This window comes from Canis aureus, chromosome 8 (genome assembly GCF_053574225.1).
Source record: "Canis aureus isolate CA01 chromosome 8, VMU_Caureus_v.1.0, whole genome shotgun sequence".
Taxonomy (NCBI): domain Eukaryota; kingdom Metazoa; phylum Chordata; class Mammalia; order Carnivora; family Canidae; genus Canis; species Canis aureus.
Genome location: NC_135618.1, coordinates 35,242,526 through 35,268,952, shown reverse-complemented (window position 1 = coordinate 35,268,952; position 26,427 = coordinate 35,242,526). Strand labels below are relative to the sequence as shown.

The window sequence follows — 26,427 nt, the reverse complement described above, 5'->3', positions numbered from 1 at the left end:
ATCTCTGACCAACAGAAACTGTGAAAGGCACTGAATATATATAGTTGTATTAAGCCACTGAATTTTGGGGTAATTTGTTATGCAGCAATAGAGTACTGTTTCGACGTCATCTCAGTATTTCCTACTCCCTGAAAACTCTCTCCACCTTATCATCAATGCTTCCAATGAACAGGAAAAGACCTTTCACACTGTGCATATGTTAACGTGCTAATACCCCTTGAAGAGATAGTACATTCACTTAAATTCAATGTAAAACATATGTGACAAATATAAATTCTTTCTTTTTAAAACTTAGCAGGTTAATGTATTGAGACATTAATTTCAGTCTTGCTCCTGCTGTTGTAAGAGACTGGAAAGAATAAAAAGGTAATTTCTCAGGGTCTATCATCCCAAGAATAGCTATAGTCTTGAGTTATAAGGTCTAAGGTCTTCTTACATCTCCCTCAGTCCATGTCCACCCCCCCACCCCACCGCCACCCTACACTGATTATCAGCTTCTTGATCAGAGGGTCCTGGGATCCAGCCCCATCAGGGTCTCTGGTCAGCAGGGAGCCCGCTTCTTCCTCTCCCTCTGCCCCTCCACTCCACTCATTCTGTTTCTCTAATAAATAAAAAATCTTAAAAAGAAAACAGCTTCTTGGTGTTAAAGAAGACCACCACCCTGACCGCCGCCCCCCCCCCCCCCCCCCCCCCCCCCCCGCCATCCCAGCTTTTCTTGGGGATTAGGTAATAAAGAAACTATGTTAGAATTGCTCCATAAGGGGAGGGGAAAGAACTGGTCCTGGCTCAGGAAGAGGGCAAGCAGCCAGGCCAAAGGGATGAATGGCTTTCCCCGGCCAGCCGGAAAGGTTCTGGAATTTCCAGACGTAGAAGGTTGTCCCTGGCTTGTAGGAAGTGTGTGTGTGTGTGTCAGGGATGCAGTAGGGATCGCTTCATGGGAAAACTGGGCACGTGGGATCGGGGGGCCTGGCCGTACACCAAAGACCGCACCTACCCCTTTACCTCCACTCCGGCCCACCTGCCCGGCCCGCTGTGCGAGCGTACCCGTCGGGGTACCCCGGGGGTGGGGGCATAGTAGCGAGACTGAGACACACACGGAAACAAGGCTCTTCCCAAACCTTTCCCCAAATCTTTGAGACTTCACAGCCCTAGAGAGAGAAGTGGGGGAACCTCAGAACGTGACTAATGAATCTCCCGCCAACACTGACAGGCGGGAGCCGAGCCAGATTTCTTTAATTTGTAGGATTCCAAGACGTGTGACGCTCCCTGCCCCGGAGTCCCCGGCAGCGAAGTCACTCCGGCTCGACCCAGCTTGGCCGGGAGCGGCTCCGGTCGGGGCAGGGGGGGCGGGGGGCGAGCGGAGCAGGCGGCCGGACCCCCGCCCCCGCGCCCCCCCCCCGCGCCCTGCGGCCCCCGCGCCCCCCGCGCCCCCCGCGCCCCCCGCGCCCCCCGCGCCCCCCGCGCCCCCCGCGCCCGGGGGAGGGGCACCGGCGCGCGGCCGCTCGGCTCCGACACAAACACACGCACGTGCGCCCCGCCCCCGCCGCGCACGCGCCCCGAGGCTCCGGCGGCGGCGACGGGCGCGCGCGCGGTGCTCGCTGCCCCCACGCCGCTCCTCGGCTCGGCTCGCGGCGCCTCCCGCTCCCGGCCGGCTGCCCGCTCGGCTCCACGCCGGCCCCGCGGCCCCGGAGGCGGGGGGTGGGGGGCGGCGGGCCCTGCGGGTGCAGCGGGCGAGGCGGCGCGGAGCCGGCCGGCGCCCGGAGGCGATGGGGCCGAGCGCGGGCCGCTGCGGGAGGCGGGCGCCGCGACAGGCCGGCGGGTGAGGCGCCGCGGGCGGAGGCCGCGACGGAGCTCCCGGACCCGCCATGGGCTGAGACGCGTCCTTGCGAGCAGGTGCGGTGACCAGCGGCCCCGGGGTGCCCGCCGCGCAGGCCCCGGGGACCCCAGCCCCGGGAGCGGCCCTCCCCGCCCAGCCGGCGCCCCGCGGACCCCTGACCCCGCTGACCCCGCGGTCGAGGCGCCCCCCCCGCCCCCCGCCCCGCAGCCCTGGGACCCCAGCCCGGAGGCCCGGCGCCCGCCTCTCGGCTCCGTTGGGAGCCCACCGCCTGCGCAGCGCTTGGGAGCCCCGCGGCTCCTTTCCCTTCGAGCCCCACGTAGAGGGGGAGGGGGAATGTGACGGGGGGGGGGGATCGAGGGGGGGTCAGTGCTACCTTCGCGAGCCCTCGTGGCCCCACACCCGCCACTGTCTCCCTTAAGCCTGCAGTGAAAGTGACCCTTCCTTATCCCACCAGAACATGCCCGGTGACTCTCCCAGATCTTCCTAGTGGCCTTCCTCGCCCTTCCCAGTGACACTATGCAACCCCAGCGTGACCCTCGAGGCCTCTGGCTCCTGCTGCTGTCCTTGTTCCCGCTCCTCTTCGAGGTGGCCAGGGCCGGCCGTCCTGTGGTTAGCTGTCCTGCTGCCTGCCTGTGCGCCAGCAACATCCTCAGCTGCTCCAAGCAGCAGCTGCCCAACGTTCCCCACTCCTTACCCAGCTACACCGCGCTGTTAGACCTCAGCCACAACAACCTGAGCCGCCTGCGGGCCGAGTGGACCCCCACACGCCTGATCCACCTGCAGTCCCTGCTCCTGAGCCACAACCACCTGAATTTCATCTCCTCCGAGGCCTTTTCCCCAGTGCCCAACCTGCGCTACCTGGACCTCTCCTCCAACCAGCTGCGAACACTGGACGAGTTCCTGTTCAGCGAACTGCAGGCGCTGGAGGTGCTGCTGCTCTACAATAACCACATCATGGCAGTGGACCGCTGCGCCTTCGATGACATGGCCCAGCTACAGAAACTCTACTTGAGCCAGAACCAGATTTCCCGCTTCCCTCTGGAACTGGTCAAGGAAGGAGCCAAGCTACCCAAACTAACTCTCCTGGACCTGTCCTCCAACAAGCTGAAGAACTTACCGTTGCCCGACCTGCAGAAGCTGCCCGCCTGGATCAAGAATGGGCTGTACCTCCATAACAACCCCCTGCACTGCGACTGTGAGCTCTACCAGCTGTTTTCACACTGGCAGTACCGGCAGCTGAGCTCCGTGATGGACTTCCAGGAGGACCTGTACTGCATGAGCTCCAAGAAGCTGCACAATGTCTTCAACCTGAGTTTTCTCAACTGCAGCGAGTACAAGGAGCGGGCCTGGGAAGCGCACCTGGGTGACACCTTGACCATCAAGTGTGACACCAAGCAGCAGGGGATGACCAAGGTGTGGGTGACACCAAGCAATGAACGGGTGTTAGATGAGGTGGCCAACAGCACAGTGACAGTGTCCAAGGATGGCAGTCTTCATTTCCAGCAGGTGCAGGTTGAGGATGGGGGTGTGTATACCTGCTACGCCATGGGGGAGGCTTTCAATGAGACACTGTCTGTGGAGTTGAAAGTGTATAATTTCACCCTGCACGGCCACCATGACACCCTCAACACAGCCTATACCACCCTAGTGGGCTGTATCCTCAGTGTGGTCCTGGTCCTCATATACCTGTACCTTACCCCTTGCCGATGCTGGTGCCGGGGTGTCGAGAAACCGTCCAGCCATCAAGGAGACAGCCTCAGTTCGTCCATGCTTAGTACCACACCCAACCACGATCCCATGGCTGGTGGGGACAAGGATGATGGTTTTGACCGGCGGGTGGCCTTCCTGGAACCTGCTGGTCCCGGACAGGGTCAAAACGGCAAGCTCAAGCCAGGCAACACCCTGCCTGTGCCCGAGGCAACAGGCAAGGGCCCTCGGAGGATGTCGGATCCGGAGTCGGTCAGCTCGGTCTTCTCTGATACACCCATTGTGGTGTGAGCAGGATGGGTTGGTGGGGAGATTCCGCCCCAGGAGAGGTAATGCACCCCTGAAGGATATGAGGGGATGGAAGAGAGAGCTGGCTGCCCAAGGGAGTGGGTTCCCCCGACCTTGAGGGAACTGGTCACGGGTACCATAGCTAGCAAGACCTCAACCACGGTGTGGCCGCCACGACTTTCCATATGGATATACTAATCCTCAGGCAAGTGCTACCCCCTTACCCAAAGCCCTGGGAATTCTCAACCTGGTAGAGGAAGAGGAGCATGTCTGAGTTGGGTGGGAATGAGGAAGGGGTGGGGGGAAGAGCAGATTCCCTAAACTTTTTCGAGGTCATCCTTAGCTCCTTAAGAGAAAATCATTTTGGGGGAAAAATTTTTTTTGCTATCTCTGCCCACCCACACCTGTGATGTGTGTGCTGGGGGGTGGATCTTCCACGGGAGCCACCCTGGGGAAGAGCTGTAGTATCTTCTTTGGCCAGGAAGTCACACTTCACAGCCGGGGAAATTGGAAAAGCCTTTGGCAAAATGAATCGGGAAAAGGCTGAGACCTCAATCAATAACGCTCCCCAAAGCTGTCGTGATTTCCCACCAATGCCTCTTTCCCAACGAGTCCTGGATGGATGGATCTTTGCGGGAGCCTGGCCTGTTGCCTATCAGATATGGCAACAATGTGAGGTGTGGTATCTGTGCCAAGCCCTGGAACCAGTGACCCAGAGGGAGACAGCATGAACTGAGGGGTCTATGTCACGGCATAGGTGCCAGCACAAAACTTGTAGATGGGGGATAAACTCCAGATTTGCTAATTCTCCGGTTGGTGAAATCCTTGGTTAGTTAGCATTTGGTTCCCAGCGCCTATGTGTCAGACCAGGGTGGGGGCTGCTGAAGGCAGAGCTTTTATGGATGCTTGCCTCAGACCCGGGATGTGGGGCCACGTCAGCAGTGGGAGGAGGAGGAGGGCAAATCAGCCTCTGTTATGTAGCGTCCAGCTGGGCCTACCAGATTCCCTGATGCCATCTCTTCTCTCAGCTTCTTAGCAAGCTCAGGTGGGATTGAGTTTTCCCTGATATGCTGCTCTGCAAATGGAGGAACCCTGGAAGGTCTGGCCCCAGCTGCGTTAGACTGGGCTTGGGGACGGAGGGGACCAGTTATGTGTCTTCTCTATGTTGGCAAAGCAGCCTTGGTCCCCTCTTAGGTCTCACCCTGCTGCAAAGCTGAAGCATGGGATTTCATCATCCAAGGGGTTGGAATTGGGTGGTGGTCTCTGCCCCAGCATGGCAAGTTGGAGTGCAGCTTAGAGCTCGGCCCCTCTCCACAAGGTTCCAGGCAGTCTTGTAGCAGAGACAGTGGCACTAAACTTTCAGAAGGGAAGTTCTGCCGCCGGCAGCCCTCTCAGCCAGAGGTTTGTGCTGTTGGGGTGGTCAGGCCAGAGGAGCTTAAGAACAGGCCCAACATTCCATTCCATCCAGGGTTGTGGAATACTCTGGGCACAGAGATGACTGCACCCTTTGACTATACCGCAGGCCCAGGGAGATACCTGGGTGCTCCAAGCTCTGGCAAGGGGATGAGAGGAGCAAAGGTGAAAATGTTCTCTGACGTTGGTCTTTTTCAGTGTCTCCCCTTCTCCCAACCAAGCTCCCTGTCCATTGGAAGTTCTCCAGATCTTCTAGCTTTCTGACCTGCTCTTTAAGGTTCCAAGAGGTGTCCTCTCCCTACAGGTGAGGGATGCTTGCTAGGAGGGCCTGACTCCCGCTGCCTATTAAGATTGGGAAAGGGGACTGGAACTCACCATCTTCCCTTGTCTGTTCCTGGGATGTCAAGACTGCTGTCCATCCTTTATTAGTAACCTCATTTGTCAAGAGGTGCAGCATTTCCCTCAAGTACTTGCATGCTCCTAGGTATGCATGCTTCTAGGTGTGCATGCACACTAGCACCTTGACTTCCATCAGGACAGTGACTCTTTAGTCCCCACTAATTTCCCCTGTCACAGTGGGTTCCATCTATGAGCACAGCTTTGTGCAGACAACTTTCTTGCCCTATAGGAGAGACAGTGACTACGCCAGGCTCCCCAGATACAAACTCTTGTACTTTTCGTTTCCAAACTCCCTGAAGCTTTACCCAGCATCTCCCTGGCACTGAATAACTTCTCTGCAAAGGCTGGAGTTAGGAGAACCACAGGTTGAAGACCTGAGGAAAAGGGATGATGGGGGACTGGCCAGGTCTTCAGACCCCTCAGAAACCTCCTTTGGATAGAAGGTAATATATATGAGAAATAAATGGAGAACTGGGTCAGTGATGGACCCAGAAGGAAACTGGCAGGGGAACAAGCAGCTAGAAGTTATTCTTCCTGTGTTAGCTGCCCTGGAAAGACAGGGGCATGAAGGAAAAGTTGTCTTGTTGTATATTCCAGAGACTTCTGAGGATTTGTCACTGGAGCTATAGTAACCAGGCCACCCTCCTCAGACTTACTAGGGAACCTGGGAAAATCTCATCTCTCTGTAGTTCCCCACTAGGCACCAGCTAGGGCTTTGACAATCTTTAAAATAAATGTCAAATGAAATTGGCCTTCTAGAACATTCGGAGCTCCTGAGGACTAGGAAGGCCTTTTTCTTCAGAAGTACTACCCAGTTCAGGGAATAAGAAAAGACCCTGAGGCTCTAAGTCTCCCTACTATATCCATGAAGTAGCCTCCTTGTTTGAAAGACTGGTAGATATGTCTGGCTGCCCCACCAAGAGACTGAACTGATTGGCCTCTTCCCATGGTTTCAGTTGGTAGAACCCAAAGGTAAGCTTTCCACATGGGGGATTAGGTACTCAGCCTATATAAGCTCACGAGAACGTTGTGTAGGAAACTGCCAGTTCTGGTTATAAGAGAAGGCTGAGAAATCACTCCCTCCCTTCTTCCACCCTGCACCCATAAACCAGACATGTCTCCCAGGAAGCAGGTGTCCCTGGAGACAGAATATGACAGGGCTCTACAATCTGTCTGTGTGATTATTTGTGATCTTTTTTTTCTTTGCCTGTATTTATGGGGCTCCTAGGAAGGGGCCTGGAGAGGGTACACCCCCACCTGGGGACAGTAAAGCCAACTGATTCCAATTTTCTGTGTGTTCTTACCTCTGTACTTCCTTGTGGCCCTGCTGGCAAAGCAAGCAGGCCTTCCTGTGTCCAGGACCCTGCCCCTCGCACTTATGTACACCCAGGCTGGCAAATCTTGGAGCCTCTGGGCTCTGAAAACTAGACTATGATCATTAAACCTGGCTTGAGTCTCTGTTCTGGCAGTCTGTGACTGGTTTATCTTTCTTTTCAGCCTGTGGGTGGGGCTCGCTGTACCTCATAAGTGTGTGCCCTAAGGAGAGGATACTTAAATGCTGTTATAAAGGCAAGAGTAGAATCCACATCCAGGCATGAAAATAGACCAGGGTCAAGGAACTTTTTCTGTAAAGAGCCAGAGAGTAAATACGGTAGGCTCTGCAGGCCATGAACACTCCGTTACAGCTGCTTAGCCGTGCCATGGGAGCAGGAAGGCTGCCCCAGACAGTATATAAACTGATGATTGTGGCCCTGTTCCAGTAAAACTTTATTTACAGACATTAAAATTCGAATTTCATATCATTTTAACATGGCTTTTGAGTTTTTTCAACAATTTAAAAATGTAAGAACTCTTATTAGCTCACAGACCATACAAAACCCAGCTGTGGGCTGGTTTTAACCAGCAAAGGATAGTTTCCCAACCTGATAGATTCTCAAAAGAAATGTTACTGATGCTGTAGCAGGAGAGAGTTTAGAAATTCCTTAACCTGTGGCTACTCCCTGTAGATAATGAAGTCTTTCTGGATCCCTGGGGAGGAAGATCTGCCTCCCCACAGAGTTCTCTTAAAAGTCTAGATGAAGCCTACTAACTGTGCTATGGAAAAACGCTTGCACTGGATTAAAAGAATTGGTGGAAAGTAGCTAGCTCAGTTTCAGTATTTTGATTATTACCTGTATTTTTATCATACTGTAAATGGTAACTATCTTAGTTTGGCTAAAAGCATATTCATTGAATAGGCAGGTTACTATTCATTGACACTTTAATGTGTCCTAGGCATTGCAAAGAAAGAAATGCAACCCCCCACCTTCTTGGTACAGACACAGCCTATCAGAAATTGGACTGGATTCTACTAAACTCTGAACATGCATATTCTTTGGCTACTGTCTTGGTACTTCTGGAAGGGGACTGTCATGGTAGATTCCAAGAGGGGAGAGGAAATGGTATAAGGAAAAAAAGAAAACCCAGAATTTGAATCATTACCTGATTTGCTAAATTGGTAAAATCTTGACCAAAGGGCAGCCCTCCTCTGTCTGGAAAAGTTTTGTTCTCTCTGTGAGGAACCACCAAAGTGGTGAGAGGATGGAGATACCTTACTCCAGACACATCAGACAGATCAACCTTAGCAGTCCGTGAAATCACAGATGTTGATGCCAGAGTGCCCCCATAGTCTTGTAGCAGTTTTTCATTTTTTCAAAGCAGCTTTTGCTGTGGCTGATGTTGGCCAAGAAGAGGATGCTGGCAAAGAGAATGGGTCTGGGAAGACTGCTGGTGTTTCTGCCATCATGGCCTGTGCCAAGCCCTGTCTCTGAGCCTGCAAAGTCCTCGTGCTCCTTTCTCCCATTACGCCGGAGAAGTGCATGGCTGCATCTCAGCCCCCAAACCACAAGAAGTTCTCTAAGATTCTGGTCAAGACATGCGATGTTGTCGGTCATGTCTCGCAGCTCTCTCCTTAGCTCCTCTTATGTGGCATTTTGGAGGACTGGAGGAGGCTGATCATACTGTTTGTTGCCTTGTAGAACCGAAGTTGAGAGTTCAGTTGCACCGGCCAGCCTAGTCTCCCTTCCTCTTGACTTCTCACCTCCTTCCCCTCTGCAGTTGTACTTCTTATACCACTTACCTTGGTCTCCCAGGAAACCAAGCTCCTTTCCCCATCCAAATCATAGGGACAGTTCAGACCTTTGCCTTAGGAAGGTTGGCTTTTCTGGTCTGGCGGCAGTGAGCCCATGCTCCCCCCCGCCGGGGCTCGAGAGGAAGGCTAAAAAGCAGCTGCCACATCAAGCCCCTTCATCAGGCTTCCATGCTGTTGGGCAGGAAATACTAAGTGGTAAAGATGCACAGACCAGCCCTGAGGCCTTCCAGTCTATGTCCAGTTACTGTCCCAGAAACTTAGAGGGTGTGGAACTGTGGCCTGAGAACCACCCTTCTGTGAGCCAGGACATGGAACCCTGCAGGGAGACTTCCTGGCACAGGCATACAGAAGGTGAGAGTCCTTGGCCCCAAAGTTAGGGGTGTGTGTATACACATGCATGTGTAGGTGTGCAAACATGCACATAGGGTGAGGAGTGCCATACCTGGGCAGAACTCCGTGCTGCTTTCCTCTCACTTTCCGCTGCTCCCTCCCTTGGCCAGTTTATTTTTGGTGGGGTCCAGCTGGAAAGGCCCAGCTCAGTCCTGGGCATCCTTAGAAAGCGTGCCAAGAGAACTCACTAGCTGCTTTAAAGAAAGGGGTGCTGGGGGCCCCTCATGTATACTCGGTGAGACCCAAGAGTTGAATCCTCTGGTACCACAGAATGGCCTGAAGTAGCTCTTTGATCTATAGCGGAGGTTAAAAAAAATCCTCTGGGAAATTCTGACAATAGCAGGAAGATTAAAAACTGGGGCTCTTAGTCCCCGCACACTGGTGACTAGCTAAGCTTTCTGGGTGGATGGGCAGAGGGAAGGCTGCCTTATTGGAGGTATTCTGGGTTTGCTTTAAGCTTAGCCCAGAGCTGGGAACTGTCTCCTTCAAGCCGCCCCTTAGGGCAGTTCTGGGGCCCTGTCGTTCCGTCTGTCACCTATGTCTTCTCTGTGCCCATGTTGGGGAGAAATGCCAGGCTATGCCCACAACAGCTGACTAATGTCTCGTTGCTGGATCCCAGGTTAGAAAAGAAACGATAAAAAACTGAATACCGAAGCCTCTGCACTGCTGTGCTACCTACCTCTCGGTGTGCACTCCGGGTGGGCTGCTGGCAGTTCTCAAATGGAATGGAAAGTATCCTTCCCCTAATTTAACATTTAAATAGAACTGTTTTCTTGGGGTGTGTGTGTGTGTTTTAATTCCAATGAAGTCCTTTAAGGAGGAAGGGACAGATCCTACTCCAAGGAGAGAAGCCTGTGAAGGAGCTGGGGGCCATGTGTCGCAGCTCTCTACCTCCAGTGCCTGGCATGAGGGCCCGATGCAGGCCTTGCTCAGCCTGAGGCTACAGGGGAAACCAGAGGGTCAGGGTGGCAGTGTTGTGTCCATTACTGTTGCTCCTGCCTTCCTGGCCTGTCTGCTCCACTTTTCCTTCCGAAGTGCAGAATTAGGTAGGAGAGATTTAGGCAGACTTGTGACCTGCTCCATGAACTTTGGGCTGGATGAAGGGACAACTGTGCTGATCTCCAGATTTATAATCAGCCCCATGCCTGGAAACCACTGGGTGGGCAGCACTCAGGGCTGGCTTCGCTAGGGTCATAACCTTGATGGCATTCCTAACAGTGAGTGACAGCTGACCTTGCATCTAGAAGGAGGAAGTGTGTGTTCTCTTACAACGGCCGACAACACAACCTCTCAGAGTTGGGTCCCCTCAGCATCATTTTCCGTAACTGTCGTAACTGTCGATTGCTTCCCTAAAAGAAGCGTCAAACCCAGAGCCACGCTGAGTAAAAGAGAGTCAAGGACAAGAACATACTTCTCAACACAGCTGTTTACATTTGTTTAATGCTTTGGACTCTGCAATCCCTTGTTAACATGCATTCTCTCCTCTGACCCTCACAACATCCCTGTGAGGTAGGTGGGTGGGGCAGTAAGTGGTTTGCCTTTGGCCACACCCTTGTGAGGAGCTGAACAAACCCAGGCTTCAGCTCTCCTGGCTCCCAGGACAATGCACTTTGTGCTGCCTGATTCACAGGCTCTTAGGTCAACCAGATACAAGGGTAACAGAGCACTAACCCAGAAGCCTCCCTGCTCCCTAAGCCTGCAAAGGGCCCCCAGAAATGCTGAGATTGGGGCATCAGGAGCAGGGGTGTCCTCTAGAAGTCAAGACAGGTAAGAGAAGGACAGCATGCTAGCGGTTCAGAGTCAACAGCTGCCACTGCTATTCTCAGTGGAGCCTACGCTTTGTTCCCCACGTCTTGACTTTTGTCAGGTGAAAAGACCTTAGTGATTTACTCAGAGGGTGCTCGGGCCCCACTCCCAGAGGACAGCAGCCTCAAGCCATGGCTAGGAAGTGAGCCTCTGACCCCCCTGCCCCTCCCCATTCCGTTACACTCCAGCGGTGGGGGGGGGGGGGAGTGGCTGACTCAGCCTGCAAGTGCCTAGAGCTCTGGAACTGAAAGGCCCCTGTGCAGCTAATGATTATTATTAACTCTGAACAGGCCTTGGCACAGCAGCCAGCTGGCTCGGGGAGGATGCCTAGATCTCCCACAGTGAGGTTTGAAAAACAAGACCCAGAGCAGCCATGCACGGGGGTGGAAGGGTGAGGACAATGAGGAAGAAGGTACAGGCCAGTGTCGGGATGGGCCGGGCAGTCGGCCCCATGGGGTGGTACGGAGAGGAGGAACGGGCCAGCAAGGGACCCGGTAACCGACCTTTGCTGCAGCGTAGCAGCCAAGAAGGTGAGGCTGGAAGACTTCCCCAGACACAGAGCTCCTGCCATTCAACACCAACCCCAGCTCCGGTGGGGCTCAAGGCAAGGAGTGGTTCCGGGAAGATGGGGGGAGGGTCTGAACCCAGGACGATAATCCTGTTACCATTTGGATTTGGTTACAAAAAACATCTACATTTCTAATGTCCTCAAGGTTGAGTTTGAAACATAATCATATTTGGAATCAAGTCTTAGTGAGCCTGATATGCAAATCTGTGCAAATGACATGCAATTTTTTTTTCTTTTTAATGTGAGCACCCCGGCCTTTTTTTTTTTTTTTTTTTTTTTTTTTTAAAAGGCAAAACAGGCTGACTACTAGCAGCTTTCCCTAGTCAGGGAACAAGGGCAAAAGGGCAGCCATTTGCTCCTTCACCCCAGAGCCTCTGCCTCACTGCTGAGGAGCCCAGCTAACATCCCAGATGGGGAGAGACAGGGAGGTGGGGGGAACAGGGCGTAGGGAGGAGGAAACCACACAAGCCAGGGGCTGTGCAGCAGGCAGCCACCCAGATCCCAGCTGGAGGAAGAGTGCCCTGGCGCCAAGGTCTAATGGTTGTCCAGCTGCTGCCTCAGGATGGGAGGGCAGGTGGTGATGCAGGGAGAGACGCAGAGGAGGGGGGCGGGAAGTACCCCCCAGGCTGGCCGACCGGGAAGAAGGGCTCCTCCTGGTGACCTGCTCTGTCTACTGCAGTCAGACAGGCTCGGCAGAAGACCACCTGTGCCCCTCCTGGCCCTGTGCCCCTGCCCCCCAGGCCTCCCGGTCAGAGAGGTGACAGCTGGGGCCCCCTTCCTCCTGCAGAACATAAATGACGTCCCCCTTCCTCCCAGGGCTGGGAATAGACATCAGCTGGCACAGCCCACGCAAACCACCGGCTGTCAGCCCGCCGCCCGCCGCGGCCCCCGCACCACCTGGCAGCAGCCAACACCTCCGGCAGGCTGGGCTCTGTGGCGCTGGCTGCCCGGCTCGCAAAAGCTGGTGAACCTCACCCGGACCTGACGCCCTGCTGGAGACAGTGACACTCCCAGCACTGGCTGCGATGGGGGGGGAGACGGGAGTCCCTGAGCAAAGTGACCCTGGATAAGAATGCCCTTCAGGCAGCCCCAGAAACCACCTCTCCCAAGTTTAGACCACACTGGGTAGCCTGAGAGCGGAGAGGTGACAGTGAGACAGGTGTAATCACCTGAAGAGCAGAGACCCCCTTTACATGCCCCTGGAAGATGCCATCTGACCCAGTGAGATCCACTCAGAGGATACTTCTGTCCTTGCAGTTCCCAGTGCCGGATTGTTAAACCATACCAACCTCCTGGTTTCTGAGCCACTCAGAGACGGAGGTCTTAAATCTTAGGAGGACCTAAGACATCGAAATTACTGCCACCTAGGAACACCTGCCCTGCTCCTGGGACCAGGAGCTCCAGCCCCAACACCCAGGCCTCCCAGAGCTTCCACTGAGCTGTCTACCTGCCTCGACACCAGCTTTCCTGGTGTGGCAGTCTTCAATCCTTGCCACAATCTACGGCGGTGCATCTCCCCAACCAAACCAGTCTGGCATCCAGCTCACCACTGAGGGCAGCTGGGGAACTACCTTCAGTTTGGAACAAGGAAGGGTCTCTGCAGGCAAGAGGGCCCAGCGCTTTTATTTTTTGCCAGCTGGCACCACACTTAGCCCCCTCCTGGGCCAAAGAGCTGAAAAGAGACAGCAACTGAGAAAAGCTTGGCTGAGAAGGGGAACCAGGGAGACTTTGTTTTTCCTCGATCAGAAAAGCCCTACCCCACTTCTTTAGCTTTTATTTTGTTCTAAAAGCTTTGGAATACCTCCACAGAGCTACGTGCTAAGGCAAGAGCCCGAGCCTAAGGATGACTACGAGATGCTCAGGACTACTATGCAACCCAGAACACATGGCAGGGAAAGGCACCACCCCATGTGCTGCGGTCCTCAAGTCCAGAATCTGAGGTGGGGCGAAGGAAGTTCTCAACTGAGCTGAGAAGCCCTGCCCGGAGCCACAGGCTTGCTGAGGCTAACGCCCTTCTGCTCCTTCAAAAGCTTTAAAGTGACTTTAGTGCCTTTATTAAAGTCTTGGAGTTCAAGAGAGCCTCATCTGGGACCCTTCTCTCCACAGTGCCTGACCCCCTGTGCCCTAGGTCCAGGAGCCCAATCAGCAGATTATTCCTGGAGGGCCATGAGGGACAGGGGGATAATGAATGTGACAATAACATCCTGAGTCTGCTTAGTGGTCCAGCCCATGGTCCAGAGCAGGAAGAGTGTTCTGTGGCATCCATCTGACAGACACTGAATGTTGGAGATTGTTTAGAAACACTCACCTGCGACACGGATGCAGAAACCGGTCCCAAGACATGTGACTTGCCTAAGGCTGCCCAGTAGAGCCTACAAGAACCATAACCCGTGGTCTCTCTCCATACTCTACCCAAAGTACTACTGCTATTGTTCATAAATTACTGGAACCCAACCGCCCATCAGCCACACAGGCAAGAAATGACTGCGAACACCAACACTACCACCACCCGACACTTCTGTCTCCCAACAAGAGTAGAGGCTTCAGGAGCAAGGCCCCCCATCACCTTCTATGGGCACCCAGCAGATTTCCCCATCGGAGTCACCATCAGCAACAGCAGTTTGGGTTTCTGCAGCCCCTGGCCCAGCTAAGAGGTACAAAAACCCTACCACTTCTGAAGTGGATCCCCTGAAGCGCACCAATGGGAACCTTTAAGTCCAAGGCAAGTGTCCCACCTGCATTCAGAGTTTGGAGAAACTCACATTTCCATTTTCTTCTTTGGCAAGTAGGAGCTGGAGATCTGGTGCATGATCACCAGGGCAGGATAGAGGGGCAGTGCCAGGCACAGGTACCAGGCTGTACCTTTGATCTGGGCCTGGAACCACACTGAGTACATGCCCAGGAGCACCGTGACCGTAGCCGTCAGGTAGACCACCAGTCCACAAGTAAGATGGTAGAGTTTGAGGCGAGCCACCCTGGACACCCCGGCTGCTCGGGGACAGAGAAGGCAGGACCCGCACAGCGCCTGCCCACCCGTGGCCAGCAGCGTCACCACCCCTGCCCAGCTGTGCCAGGACGCCAGGTGGGGCAGCTCACTGCGGGCCCTGCTGAGGATGATGAAGCCCAGGCCCAGGGCCGCACAGAGGATGGCTAGGGTCTGTCCCGCCCAGTGGAGTCGGATCCGGGCCTTTCGGGAGCAGAAGAAGAACAGAGAGTGTTCAGGCGAGAAGAGCAGGATGGCCTCAGCCATGCAGAGGCAGAACTGTGAACACAGGAGAGGGCCAGTGAGTGCAGGCCCGGCCTGGAGGCCTAGGAGGAGGTCGTGCTTGCACTCCTCCACACTCCTCAGCAGGGAGCCTAAAGAACTCCCCCAGGACCTCCTGCCTCGGGTCAGGGTCAGCGTCTGAGCACAGGCAGGAATGGACAGCTGAGTGAGGTCCTCCTTCAGGCCACAGCCATGCCCACCTCCTCCACAGGCGGGGCTCCCATTTCCTGACCCATGTTAAGCAAATCTTTAGCAAGTGTTAAACCTCCTCCTGAACTTCGTGGGGCTGGAGTTGGGGGTGGGGGCAGGTGACTGGACACCACTTCTACTTCCTCCTTTCAGGTCTTAGAGGAGAAGAAACGTCTTCCACGGCCTCCCAACTCCCCTCAGCCACGGACACTAACTACAGCCCAGCCTTCCATGTCTCCCAACCATAAGCTGCAGGGGAAGATGGGGCCCTCATCCTCTCCCCCTGGTCTCTGGGCCTTAGGAAGGCTGGATGCTTCCCTAGGGGCATACCAAGCAAATCAGGGGCAGAAAGGAAGCCCAAACTCACCGCCAAGGCCATGAATACAGGGTGCCAGGAGAAAAGACCTAGGAATCAAAGAGAACAGACTGACAGCCGGGCGCCAGGTTTCTGCCCTGCGGCTGGCGGGAGCCCGAGACTCCGGCTACGGGGAAGGTCGGCGCCCTGCTGCCGCCCCAATCAGCAACTCGTGCGAAGTGGAGCTGCCAGTGGGGCTTACGGTGAGCAACCAAGGGGGAACCATCCACCAGGTCTGGCCTGGGCTCCCCCTCCCGCAGCTCCAGCTCAGCTCGGCCCTACACTGGCCCTTGGCCTCCTTGTATCCTCCACGAGGGGCTCCGCTTCTGCTGAACCGGTGAGTTCAGGGGGCTCTGCCTCTGCGGCCCAGCACCCACAGCGCCCCGCCAGCTCGCGGGGCCCCGCCCCACCACGCCCTGAGCCCCGCCGGGCCCCTCCAGGGACCGAGGCGCCCGGCCCCGCCCCGGCCCCGCCCCGGCCCCGCCCCCGGCCGCCCGGCCCCGCCCCCGGCCGCCAGGCCCCGCCCCGCGCACTCACTGGTGCCTGGCCGGGACAGCGCGGTCAGGAAGATGGTGAAGCCCAAAGCCACCAGGTGCGCCAAGATCCCACTGCCTCTCCGCAGCCAGAGGCTCAGTCTCGGCTCCCTCGCCGGAGCGGGAACCAGACCCACCTCCAGGGGCTGCATGGCCGGGCGGGCTCCCGCTCCCAGCCGCCGGGGCGCGTCTTCCGGGTTTGCGATCGCTGAGGCGGCGGCGGCGGCGGCGGGAGAGGCCCCTCCCCCGGGCGCGGCGGCAGCACGGCGGCCTCGCCCACAGCGCCCCCTGGGGGCTGGGGGGAAAGCGCGCCGGCCCCAGGGCGCGGGGGGCTCCAGGGCGCCGGGCGGCAGGCGGCCCCTGCCTCACTGTACCTTCCTGCCCGCGAGGGCTTACGTCTCAAGTAGCCTATGGAAATGACACTTAGGGCAACTGATCCCACCCAAACCCCAATGACCGACTTCGTGCACTGAACCGAGAGTGTGAAACCAGTGCTTTTTGAACGGTCTTCTAGAAACTCTGAATTTCTCGGCTCACACCCTCCCCCCGCCGTCCCTTCTTCTGTCTTGTAAAGGGGGTAAGTGTCCTCCCTGCCGAAAAGCAAGGAGACTGAAAGGTAAGGACCAGGTCAAAAAATCGTGCTCGTGCCTGGTGAGCTCAGGTTTGGAGGAGAAGAAACCAGCTGGTGCTGGTGAGCTCAGGTTTGGAGGACCCAAGGCGGGAGATGCAACAACAGTCTCATCCCCTATCAGCACGCCAGTCGCCAGTGAGAGAAACGGAAGAACTAGGGCACCCCCAGGCCTTCCCACCTCCACACCATCTGCTCAGCCCTGGGGAGCCAGGTGATCCGGAGGGACCAGGACCTCCCACATTCCTGCTGCCTCCCACGCCAGAAGTTTTGTAAGCGATCATACCTTTCTCCTTCCTGCCTCCAGAAAGGTGTGGTGCAGCTTAAGGCCTACCTGGGAGGGACTCTCTACCCCTTCCTGAAGGGCAAACCCACAGGCCTGGGACAGAGACCAAAACAGGCTGTCCACGAAAATCATGGACATCCTTAGAGCGGTTACCAACTCCATTCGAGCTCCCCTAGTGGTTGAGAAAACAAAGCTGCTAGTGAGAGGTGGTTAGGGCAGCAACAGTGGAAGAGACTGAGGCAATGGGTTGAGAGATAGCACGGAGGCCCAGTGTTGCCGGAGGGCAAGAAGGCCCAGACTGATGCCCACAGACCCTCAGGGCAGAGACCTGAGAGTAGAGCCAGAGGTGTGCCCCCACCTCCCCACCCATCAAGTTTCCCTTCCCAGTGGGACCAGGGTCATTTCTGGGATAAAGATTCTCGTGAGCCTTGCTCACACAGAGCCATATGCCTCATCATCCTCTCTGGAGGGAAGACTCCCGCAGGACACAAATCCCAGCCATCCCCACACCATTTAAAAGGACAAAAATATATGAGCATAAGAGACTTCTGCAGGCAGGCGCTGGGAGCTGGAGTCTGGCTGCCTATCATCTTCGCCTCCTGGGGTGCGGATGGGGACAGCAAGGATACTCATTTTATTACATCTTTTCCTTCCTTTTCTATGTTTCTGTTTTTACATTTTCTTTAGCAGCAACAGAACAGGGAGACAGTCTTGAGGTATTTTAAAGAGTTTTTTTTCTTAAAAAAAATAATATAAAGTTATAAAAAGCGGCAGCAGCCTGGGGCCCGGATCTGGAGGGGAGGAGGTGCTGGCGGCTCCATCGCAGTGGGCAGGCACTTTCTTGTTAATGGGCTTTAGACTGCAGGAAGACAAGAGGCAAGAGACACCATCAGGCTGGGGGCCTACCAGTCCTCCTACCCAGTGGACTGTGGGCCATTAGAGCTAAAGCTTGCTTTCCTCCTGGCGGAGCTGATGATGACAGCTGGACGAGGGGACAGATGAAGGCCAGCCGAGCAGGGACAGCCTGAGAACATCCGCATGCACATGCGCACACATGTGGGGCACCGTCCGACTTGCTACTCATGCAGGTGCCCGAGGACCGGGTATGCATCTGGCCCGTGCCTACACCAGAAGAGTATCCATCCCCTTCTCACTATCAGGAAGTCCCTCCAGGATGAGATCATACAGACAGCCCATAGCATGCTGCTCTGGGGCTCCCACCAGAAGAGGCACATAAACCTGGCTGCTGGCTTTACCAGAAACCCTGGAGGACTAGCCTGACACCTGAAATCCTGGAAGTGGGCACGTGTGCAAGGTGGGCACATAGGCATACGTGGACTTGGGTGGTGTCCCTGCCTTTCCAGGCCCTGATGCCCAGAAGCAGAACCAAGGAACAAGAGTGGCCCACCCACCCTGCCACCCAGCCTATCAGGCCATGGCTCGGGGACCCAAGTTCAACGCCCCTGCCCAAACCTTTCCCATCAGAGTTCATGAAGTCCAACTTCCTTTCCTTCGGGGACAGAGGGAGCTCCAGTTCCTGGTGTGAGGAACAGCCGATTCAAAAAGTGGCCCTTTCATTACAACAGAAGCAGATGTGGGGGCAGAGGAGAGGCAGCCTCTCCGTAGCTCAAGGGAGAGAGAGGGGAGGGCCCATCAAGCAAAAGCTGGGTCACCTTTCAAAGAGCTGACCTACCTCTGCCTAGAGAAGGCGGCCCAGGACTCTCTCAGCTTCCCCTTTCATCCCTTCCCCGCACAAACATTGCCTTAGCACCTTCTCTGCGCCAGGCTCCCACTGTGCGCTCTACCCTCATCCATCCTCATCTCTCCCTGCCCATGCTCTCCAGGGAGCTGGGCTGGTACCTTCAGTGTGGAACACTTCTCCTCAAAGGCCACGGCAGGACCCGGCTTCTTGCGGCGCACGGGGCAGGCCGCATCGGCAGGGGTGCCGGCCTGGCAGTGCTTGGCCTTCACCGGCCGGCAGTAAGTGGCCAGGTTTTTCCGCTTCTTGGCTACCTCCTCCTCAGAGAGGCAATTGGTTGGCAGGGCCTTGGCTGGGTGTCCAGCCGCTCCCCGGTTGTCCAGCTGAGAAGCCTTGACGGGTGCAGGGGCCTGATGAGGGGAAGCCCGACAGTCCAGCGGCCCTGCCCGCTTCACTCTTGGCCCCACCGTCCCATTAAGCCCCACGCCCAGGGCTGTTTTAGTCTTGGCCGAGAGGCCTCGGCAGCCGGAGGGTTTGCCTTTGCCAGAGGGCTCCAGGATGCAGGTCCGTTTGAAAGTGGTGGGGCCTGGGGATAACTTTCGCTTTCGAGAAGGGGCCTCTGCCTCGGGCCCGTCCTTGCCTTTGGATGACTTGCTAGCCTTCGATGGTGGGAGTTTGCTGAAGGATGGGGACGGCGTGTTGGCAGGCAGTGGTGAGGTGATGGCCTGGCTCCCGCCCGTGCACTCTGCCTGGCTGCAGGCGGCTGCCACACTGGGGGAGCCGGCAGGGTAGCTGGGGACCAGGCTGTCCTTGGCGGGGGACGTGGAGGCTGGGCAGGCAGGTCTGGGGGGTGGGCCTGGGAGGCGGGGGCAGCTGCCCGTAGAGGATGGGCTCAGGGGAGCAGAGAGTGGGGAGCTGACAGGGTGGGATGGAGGTTCCGCTGCCGGTGGGATCTTCCTGCAGCAAAAAGAGCTCCGCTGTGACGCCACCCTGCAAACAAGAGGACCTCCCCACCAACCTCCGCCTCTGCCCCACCTAGAAATGGCCCACAGAGCCCCTGGCCTTGCTGCCATCTGCTGGGAGACCGTGGAACTGAGGGTCAGGAAGAAAGCACAGCGGGTAGGCAGGAATGGAGGGCTACAGAGACCCATTAAGAACCTCATTTCAAATTTCAGTTTGGCTGTCCCCTATGCCTAGTCACCCAGAAGGTACTGGAAGCGATGGGTAAGGGTCGGGATTCCCTCCCCCACCACCCACTCATGCCCTGCCTCAGCCCAGCCTCGGCCTGTCAGCTTCCCACCTCTCCTTCATTCTATCTGGGGTCTTGCCAAACAGCCAAACCGCATCTCTAGGTGTGTGAGAACGAGGGCTTCTGAAGCCCACGTACATCCGGGCCCCGGGGGACTAGGGAGGGTGGTTCTGGGCCGGAGAGACTCACTTCCACATGTGAGAGCTGAGGTGCCGCTCCAGCATGGAGCTCAGTGCTGAGCAGAACCGGTCCAGCCGGCGGCTAAACACGTAGCATCCTGGACTCACCAGCCGGCTCCCAAAGGTGCAGAACTAAAGGCAGAAGGAAGGTGCACGGTTAGTGGGGCCTGGGACGCAGGGAGGGCTCCTGTGCAGAGGATCTGACCTCCTCCCCACACTGTGGGCCAGGAGGGCTGGGCCACCCCCCGCCCCAGGTCCCTGCCCCAGGTCCTTACCGCCTGTGGCCGCGGGGGCCGGGTTGCATAATGGCAGTCAGGGGGGAGGTGGAGGTCCTCAGATGTCCCCTCCTCCTCACTCTCCTCGCTGGAGGCCTGGGCCCCACCCCGGGGCAGGGGAAAGGGGAACAGGCCTGGGTCCCCATCACCACCACAGGGGCCTTCATCATCCAACTCACTCTCAGAGGAGGCCCGGGACCTGGAAGGGCCAAAGGGGATGTGAGGGCGATGAGACGGGAGTGGGTCAGGGTGGGGGTGTCCCTGAACCCGCCAAGCTCAAAAAGCCAGGGCAGACACCCTGCTGGGCAGTGAGCCAGAGAGGAAGGATAGGAAGGAAGGGAACCACAGAGCTCACAGAGTAGGAGCCAGAAGGGTCAGGGGCCACGGCTCCCAAGGGATCCTCTCCCCAGCCCCTTCACTTCCCAGGCCCTGCCTCCTGAGGGGCGGGGATGGGGTGGGAAATCTGCTCCAGATTCGCCTCCTCCAGAGCATCTTCTGAGTTTAACTGCACCCAGCTCTGGTCAGCCCAGTCAATTCTCTCAACCCCCTTCTTGCATCACATATTCCTGTGAGCCTGTCTGTGAGCTGAGCCTGTTTCGGGTCTGCCCCTTGTGTTACAGGCAGAGATGCGTGTGTGTCTCCTTCGGCCAGGCAGGCTCTCCCCGGGCTCCGGCGCAGCCTCTGCACACGAAGGGGCCAGTGAATGAATACGCGGTAGGACTGCCTCACCCAGGACCCTGACCCTTTCGGTTCCCCAGGTACGAGTGTTGGCCTGTGCGAAGCAGCTGGGCACATGGTTTTATCCCGGGTATGGGCACCGGCACCCTACGGAGAGCCTGAGGTACGGCGGTATGCTTGGTGAGGAGCAGCAGTCGCCCACCTCCGCGCCATGGCCAGGGGCCCCAGGTGTCACCCCCCCCCCCAGCCTGGGGCAGAGTGAGACTCCCTGGACCTCTCTCCCGGGGTCCCGGGTGGCTTGGGGCCAAGTGTCCCCAGGTGGGGGACTGGACCCTGGACGTACCTGGGCAGTGCACAGTACGGGTAGGTCTGCTTGGCACGAGCAGAGAAGGTGCTGCTGGGGGTGGCCGCTGCCACAGCCTGGCCTGAGGAGGGGTGCTCCTGGGAGGGGCGCTCAAGAGCCGGCTCCTTGCGCCCTGGGCTCTTCTCTTTGGGAGACTCCCCTTTGCGGGAATTGGCCTTCAGCTCTGCCACGAGCACGTCAAAGTCCTTGGCTCTGCCCTGGACCTCCCGGCGCTGGTGCACCGAGTGGATCTAGAATAGAGCAGGGTGAAGGGTAGGGAGGGTGTGTGAGCCGAGCAGTGTCGCGGGGCGGCAGTGCGCTCCCCTGGGCAAGCAGAGGGGCGTGTGCGCATGTTCCTGGGTGTATTCGTGTGTCTTTGTTTCACACCTGCACAGGCCCAGAACCTTCCTTTGGAGTGGGGCAATCTGCCTAAAGCTCCCATGCTGGGCCCCCTGGGGGGCACTTCCTCTCCTCTAGCCTCACCTGGAATTTACCCCCAGGCCCTGAGCCGAATCTTGGATAACACTGCAGTTTCTCTCCTTGCCCAGGGTCCGGGTCTCTGCTGTCCCCCTCACTGTGCAGTGGGACTCAGATTACCTTGCAGGTCAGCAGCCGGGTACAGATCTTTTTGGTCTCTGGGTTTATTACCCCACACTGCCTGTTGAGGTCGCACTCCTTCCCTGTGGGGAAAACAGTTCCCGTGACCCCCCAAGGCCATTTCCAGGAGGCCCGAGGGAGAAGAGCTGGGCCTAAGGCAGAAGAACCTCTGGCCTTCAAGTCCAGGGATGCAGCCTTCTAGAGAAACTCCTCTGGGCATCAGACAGAAACTCTCTGCTGGACACAAGAACCATCCCCGTCCCCACTCCCAGCCTAGGCACTCCTGGCGAAGACACTCCAAGTCCACAACAGGGCAACACGTATCAATAAACAAAAGCAGCCATAGGCATCTGAGATGCCAGGGAAACCAGCTGTGGGAGGGGTCTGATGCCCTGGATCTAGCTGAGGACAGAGATAAAGGTCAACAGCCCAGGGTGAGAAAGAATACCTTCACCCACTTGGGCTTAAGGTCCCTTAGCTTTGAGCAGGACACCTGGGCTGGAGAGAAGCTTCCTAGACAGCAAGGAGTTCAAGTGTATGTCCACATCAAGCGGTGACCAGGGGCTCCTGCACCCTGGCAACCAGTGATGGCCAGGACCGCTCCTTCCTGACCCCCCTCCATCTAGTCCAAGGACTAAGCAGTCCAAAGGGGTCCCCACTCTACTTTCCTGACTCCCAAGACCAGGACTACTCACGGGCCATCTTCCGGTGGGTTTTGTGGGTCAGCCTGGCCCCACCAGGCTCCTTTTCAGGGGGGCTGCCTTCAGCCCGGTGACTGGGGCCCTCACTGGGGGTCATCTCGATGCTCTCTCTCCCAGGAGGTTCTTTAGAAGGGGGTGCCATGGGAGTTTTTCCAGGGGAGTCCTTGGTGAGGCCACCAGGCTGGCTGAGGAAAGCAGAGGGCGGGGCCACCCTGATTCCATGTCCATCGGGCTTCGGGAGACTGGACATCTTCTCCAGATTCACCACAGGCACGAAAAGGCTACACACGGAGAGAGGGTGTGGGCTGGGGGGCAGGGGGGCTGGGCCTGGGCCCTGGACTCTAGCCCAGAGCCATCTCCTTCCCAGCCCTTGAACTTGGGTGGGCTATAGCAGGGGTGCAGAACATGGGGAAAGGGGACCCCATATTCCTTGGAGCACCTGGAAGGGAGCTGCAGAGAGAATGGCTGCCTCCTGCTGTGAGCAGCCCCCACTGCCCCATGGCTGCCTCCATTTGTATTAACCCCTCCCTGGGCTAGGGTCAGGGTCAAGGTTGGTCTCAGGGAGTCTCCAGCCTCTCCTTACCAGAGGTTGTCCTTCTGTGTCTTCTCAGGAGGCTGGTGGCCACGGCTCCGGGACCCCTGGCCCTTCTCCCTGGAGGAGGTTTTGGTGGAACCTGGGGCCCTACAAGCTGGGCCCTGCCCATTCACTACATGGCATTTCTGAGAGCTGGCAGGGGCTGGAGGTGGGGGTGGGGCCCGGGCATAAAGCTTGCTGAGGGGCCCATGTCTTCTTTCTGTCACCAGGAGGTGGAGAGAGTAATCAAGGTGAGTGGTATCAAAACAAAAAAAAAAAAAGGTGAGTGGTATCAACTGGCTCCTCCCCCAACCTCCTAACCCTGGCCACAGACTCACGATACAAAGTCTGGAATTTTCCAAGCCTAAGATTTTAAATTTGCCCTCTTTCCCCTTGCATGAGCCTTCAAGATTCAAAATTCTAGGACTCACCTTGCTGAACCTCTTAGTTCTTCCACTAATTCCCCTAGATGCTACAACTTTGCTCAAACAAGCACCCTGACCCGCCACGATCCTCTGAAGCCACCCCCAGGACCTTCTGACCCCCCCCAAGGCCTCCCCGCGCTACCCACATGACCTCCCAACTGACCCTTTCCTCAGAGGCCCATGTTCCACCTTCCCCTGTCCCCTCTGTCTCCTCCCTAGGGCTCGCCTCACCGCAGTGCTTCTGGAAAGCTTGAGGCTTCACCACTTGGCTGCAGTGGTTACACACAACCAAATAGAAGTCGTCATGGGCAGGGCAGTGCCCGAAGATGGACATGTCTGCAATGAAGAAGCCCTCATCACTGGGGCTGGGGATCCCAGGGGTTTCCCTGTAAGGTCAGACAGCACTCCCACCCACCCCGCGCAGAAGACACCTCCCCCTCCCAGCTGACATGACAAGCTTTATGCTGCATGCTCTCAGCTTCTAGAGATTCATCTAAGAAGGAGCTGTTGGGTGAGTGAGCCCAATCACCTATGATTAGGATCTCCCACAACAGGTCACAGGCGGTAGGTGAATGGGCTGACTCAGATCTAGCAAAGTGAGGCTCCCCAGGCCTGCTGCTTCAAGCAGCTACCTCCTGGGATATGCTGGAAGAGAGGAAGGTGGTCCTGTCTGCCCTAGGCCCCAGCCTAATGTCAACTCCCACCTTCTTTAATGAGGGTCATGGCATCCAACTTCTTCGTGTTTTTGTTACTCTCCTCCAACTCAGCCCCTAGAGGAGAAACACAGCTCAGAAGGAACACCTCCACCCCAGAAGCCCCATCTCCTACCCAAGCGGCAGCGGCCTGGCAGCAGAGCAGCAGGAGCCCACAGTCCCTAACACGCTTCTGGTGCTCAGGATCTGGTGCTCAGGACCGCTTACAGTGCCTTTCAGCAGGTCATTCTCAAGTGCCCATTCTTCCTTCACCTGCTACCTCTGGAATGGCCTGACCCCATTAGGAAGGATCCTGTCACCTTTCTTATGGACCCTTCACTCCAAGGTGCGATTCCCAGCTCCACTGCAAACTACTGGGCGATTGTGAATAAATATGATCTCTTTTCTGGGCCCGCTTCCCCATTTAAATGGGAAACGATCCTTAACATATTTTACTACAAATCTCTAAGTCCCTTCTTTGGAGATTTCTCTGATGCGTCCTTTCTGCTACTCTGTGCCGTGCCAAACAGGTACCCTCCCAGGTCCCCATCCCCATGAATGCTATTCTGTTCCACCTGGGTTACCCTGGTACTGACAAAGTTACACCCAGCTTCTGAGGTCCTGTGCTGACAGGATGGTCACAGAGCATCCTGAGAAGAGAAACTGCTGTCTGGCTGGGGGGGTCCTCTGGCATCCTCAAAGTCCCTTTGGTCACCTATGCAAGCCCCTCCCCTCCTTAGGAGGGCTCTGGGCAAGGGTTGCCCTTCTACCTCAGTTTCTGGGTTGATGACAAAAACATCTTAGCTGTGCAAAGCAGCTCTTTCCCCCATCCCCCTACCTTACTCCTCTCCCCTCCCTCCTCTATGCCCCCTCCCTGTCCCTTGGAAAAAAAATCAATTCTGAGTCACCAAACCCGTCTGATTCCATTTCCGGTTCTCAAAGCACCCAGACCCTGACAATGGCCCCATCCTTGCCCACCCAGCATGGGGCAGTCCTGGGGTGGCCTGGGCTTCCACTGAGATGTGCTTCTAACACCTACCAACAGATTTGCCCCTTTCTAGGATGAGAAGATCACTGACAGTCTTACATAATCTCTGTATACGAGGGGTAGTGGGTTAGGCAGGCAAGAGACAAGGGGCAGCTCCCACTCTTAAGTCCCTTAAAATGCAGTGATGGGCAGAGCTGAGCTGGGAGTCGGATGTCTCAGAGGAGAACAAGTGTCATCAGAGACGGCTCCATGCGGTCTCCTCCTCCACCTCTTCTCACTTGCAAACTTCTTCAGGGCTGTGATGCCTGCTGTCACCCCAAAGGCCACGAGGCCAGGTGCCCCCTGGGGCCCAGGAGACAAAGATCAGCAGAAGGGGCTGTCAGCCAGCTTACCAAAGGCACTCGGGGGCCTAGAGAAGGTGGGTGTCAGGGGAGAGAGCCAAGAGGCAGGGCAAGAGGCCCGGGAGAGGACTGAGGGTTGGAGGCACAGAGGGATGGATGGACGAAAGGAGGGAGGAAGGGAGGATGGATAGATGGATGGACCGACGAACTAAAGCGGAGGGGGCGGGGGTCCAGTAGCACTGCAACCCGCAGGCCCAAACGCCGTAACGGAGCAGGAGGTGCGGGGCAGAAGGCGAAGGAACAAGGGGGGTGGGAGGGGGGCACAGAAGTGGGGTGCGTGGGAAACACGTGGAGAGGGCTGTTGCGGACGGGGAAAGCCCTGGGCAGGTGCAGGAGGGGCGGAAGCTAGAGGACAGCAGGCGAAGAGAGAGATAAAGGCAAGCAGACGTGGGGGCAGGTGCCGGGCACCGGTAGAGGCAGAGGTGGGCAGGGTGGGCTGCGGGCGGTGGGCCGGCGCTAGGACCCGGAGGCGCGAAGGTGATGAGCGGGCGGGCACTAGGACCCGGCGGGTCCTTTGTTTGGGGGGCCGCGGAGCCGGACGGCGGCTCCCGTCGGCGGCTCCCCTCTGCCGGCGGGGGCCCGGAGGGGGGGAGGGGAGACGGTGATGGGGTCCCCGGACTCGAGGGGGGCTTCACTCACCGTCGGCCGCGGGCAGGTCGGCCCGTTCCACCCACGAGCTCCAGCTCTGTCCCGCGAAGTCATCGAGACTCGGCACCCGCCGCTCCAGAGCGGCCATTGCTGCCGCCGCGCGTTCACGCACCGCCATCACCGCCGCGGACGCGCGCCCGCCCCGGCGCCTCCGCCGCGCGGCCCCCGCCCCCCCGCCCCGCCG

At 57.2% G+C, this 26,427-nt stretch overlaps 3 protein-coding genes and 1 long non-coding RNA gene across 10 annotated transcripts; 2 read left to right on the top strand and 2 right to left on the bottom strand.

The window, feature by feature from the left end:
• The first annotated feature begins 1,772 nt into the window (after positions 1–1,772).
• On the top strand, positions 1,773–7,112 carry AMIGO1 (adhesion molecule with Ig like domain 1). Its single transcript, XM_077905763.1, has 2 exons — positions 1,773–1,893; positions 2,292–7,112. Exon 2 carries the CDS (start codon positions 2,354–2,356, stop codon positions 3,833–3,835), a length of 1,482 nt encoding a protein of 493 aa, XP_077761889.1. The 5' UTR covers positions 1,773–1,893; positions 2,292–2,353; the 3' UTR covers positions 3,836–7,112.
• A 3,460-nt stretch (positions 7,113–10,572) lies between these two features.
• CYB561D1 (cytochrome b561 family member D1) lies at positions 10,573–16,124 on the bottom strand. Its single transcript, XM_077905764.1, has 3 exons — positions 15,885–16,124; positions 15,360–15,397; positions 10,573–14,800 (listed from the first exon to the last, which is right to left on the bottom strand). Exons 1-3 carry the CDS (start codon positions 16,030–16,032, stop codon positions 14,297–14,299), a joined length of 690 nt encoding a protein of 229 aa, XP_077761890.1. The 5' UTR covers positions 16,033–16,124; the 3' UTR covers positions 10,573–14,296.
• Positions 16,125–17,505: 1,381 nt separating this feature from the next.
• On the bottom strand, positions 17,506–26,396 carry ATXN7L2 (ataxin 7 like 2). 7 transcript variants are annotated; one of them, XM_077905760.1, is made up of 12 exons: positions 26,235–26,396; positions 24,219–24,284; positions 23,746–23,850; positions 23,099–23,309; positions 22,510–22,796; positions 21,815–21,897; positions 21,218–21,468; positions 20,197–20,395; positions 19,932–20,053; positions 18,655–19,450; positions 18,268–18,331; positions 17,506–17,653 (listed from the first exon to the last, which is right to left on the bottom strand). In XM_077905760.1, exons 1-12 carry the CDS (start codon positions 26,359–26,361, stop codon positions 17,649–17,651), a joined length of 2,316 nt encoding a protein of 771 aa, XP_077761886.1. In that variant the 5' UTR covers positions 26,362–26,396; the 3' UTR covers positions 17,506–17,648. The 7 variants fall into 7 exon arrangements, 2 of the variants coding, with proteins under 2 accessions (XP_077761886.1, XP_077761888.1); XR_013384687.1 differs by having other exon boundaries at positions 18,268–19,450; XR_013384688.1 differs by lacking the exon at positions 18,268–18,331 and having other exon boundaries at positions 18,488–19,450.
• On the top strand, positions 20,961–24,668 carry LOC144318637 (uncharacterized). Its single transcript, XR_013384692.1, has 3 exons — positions 20,961–22,785; positions 23,127–23,340; positions 23,734–24,668. It is a non-coding gene; the product is annotated as an uncharacterized LOC144318637 (long non-coding RNA).
• Positions 26,397–26,427: the final 31 nt, after the last annotated feature.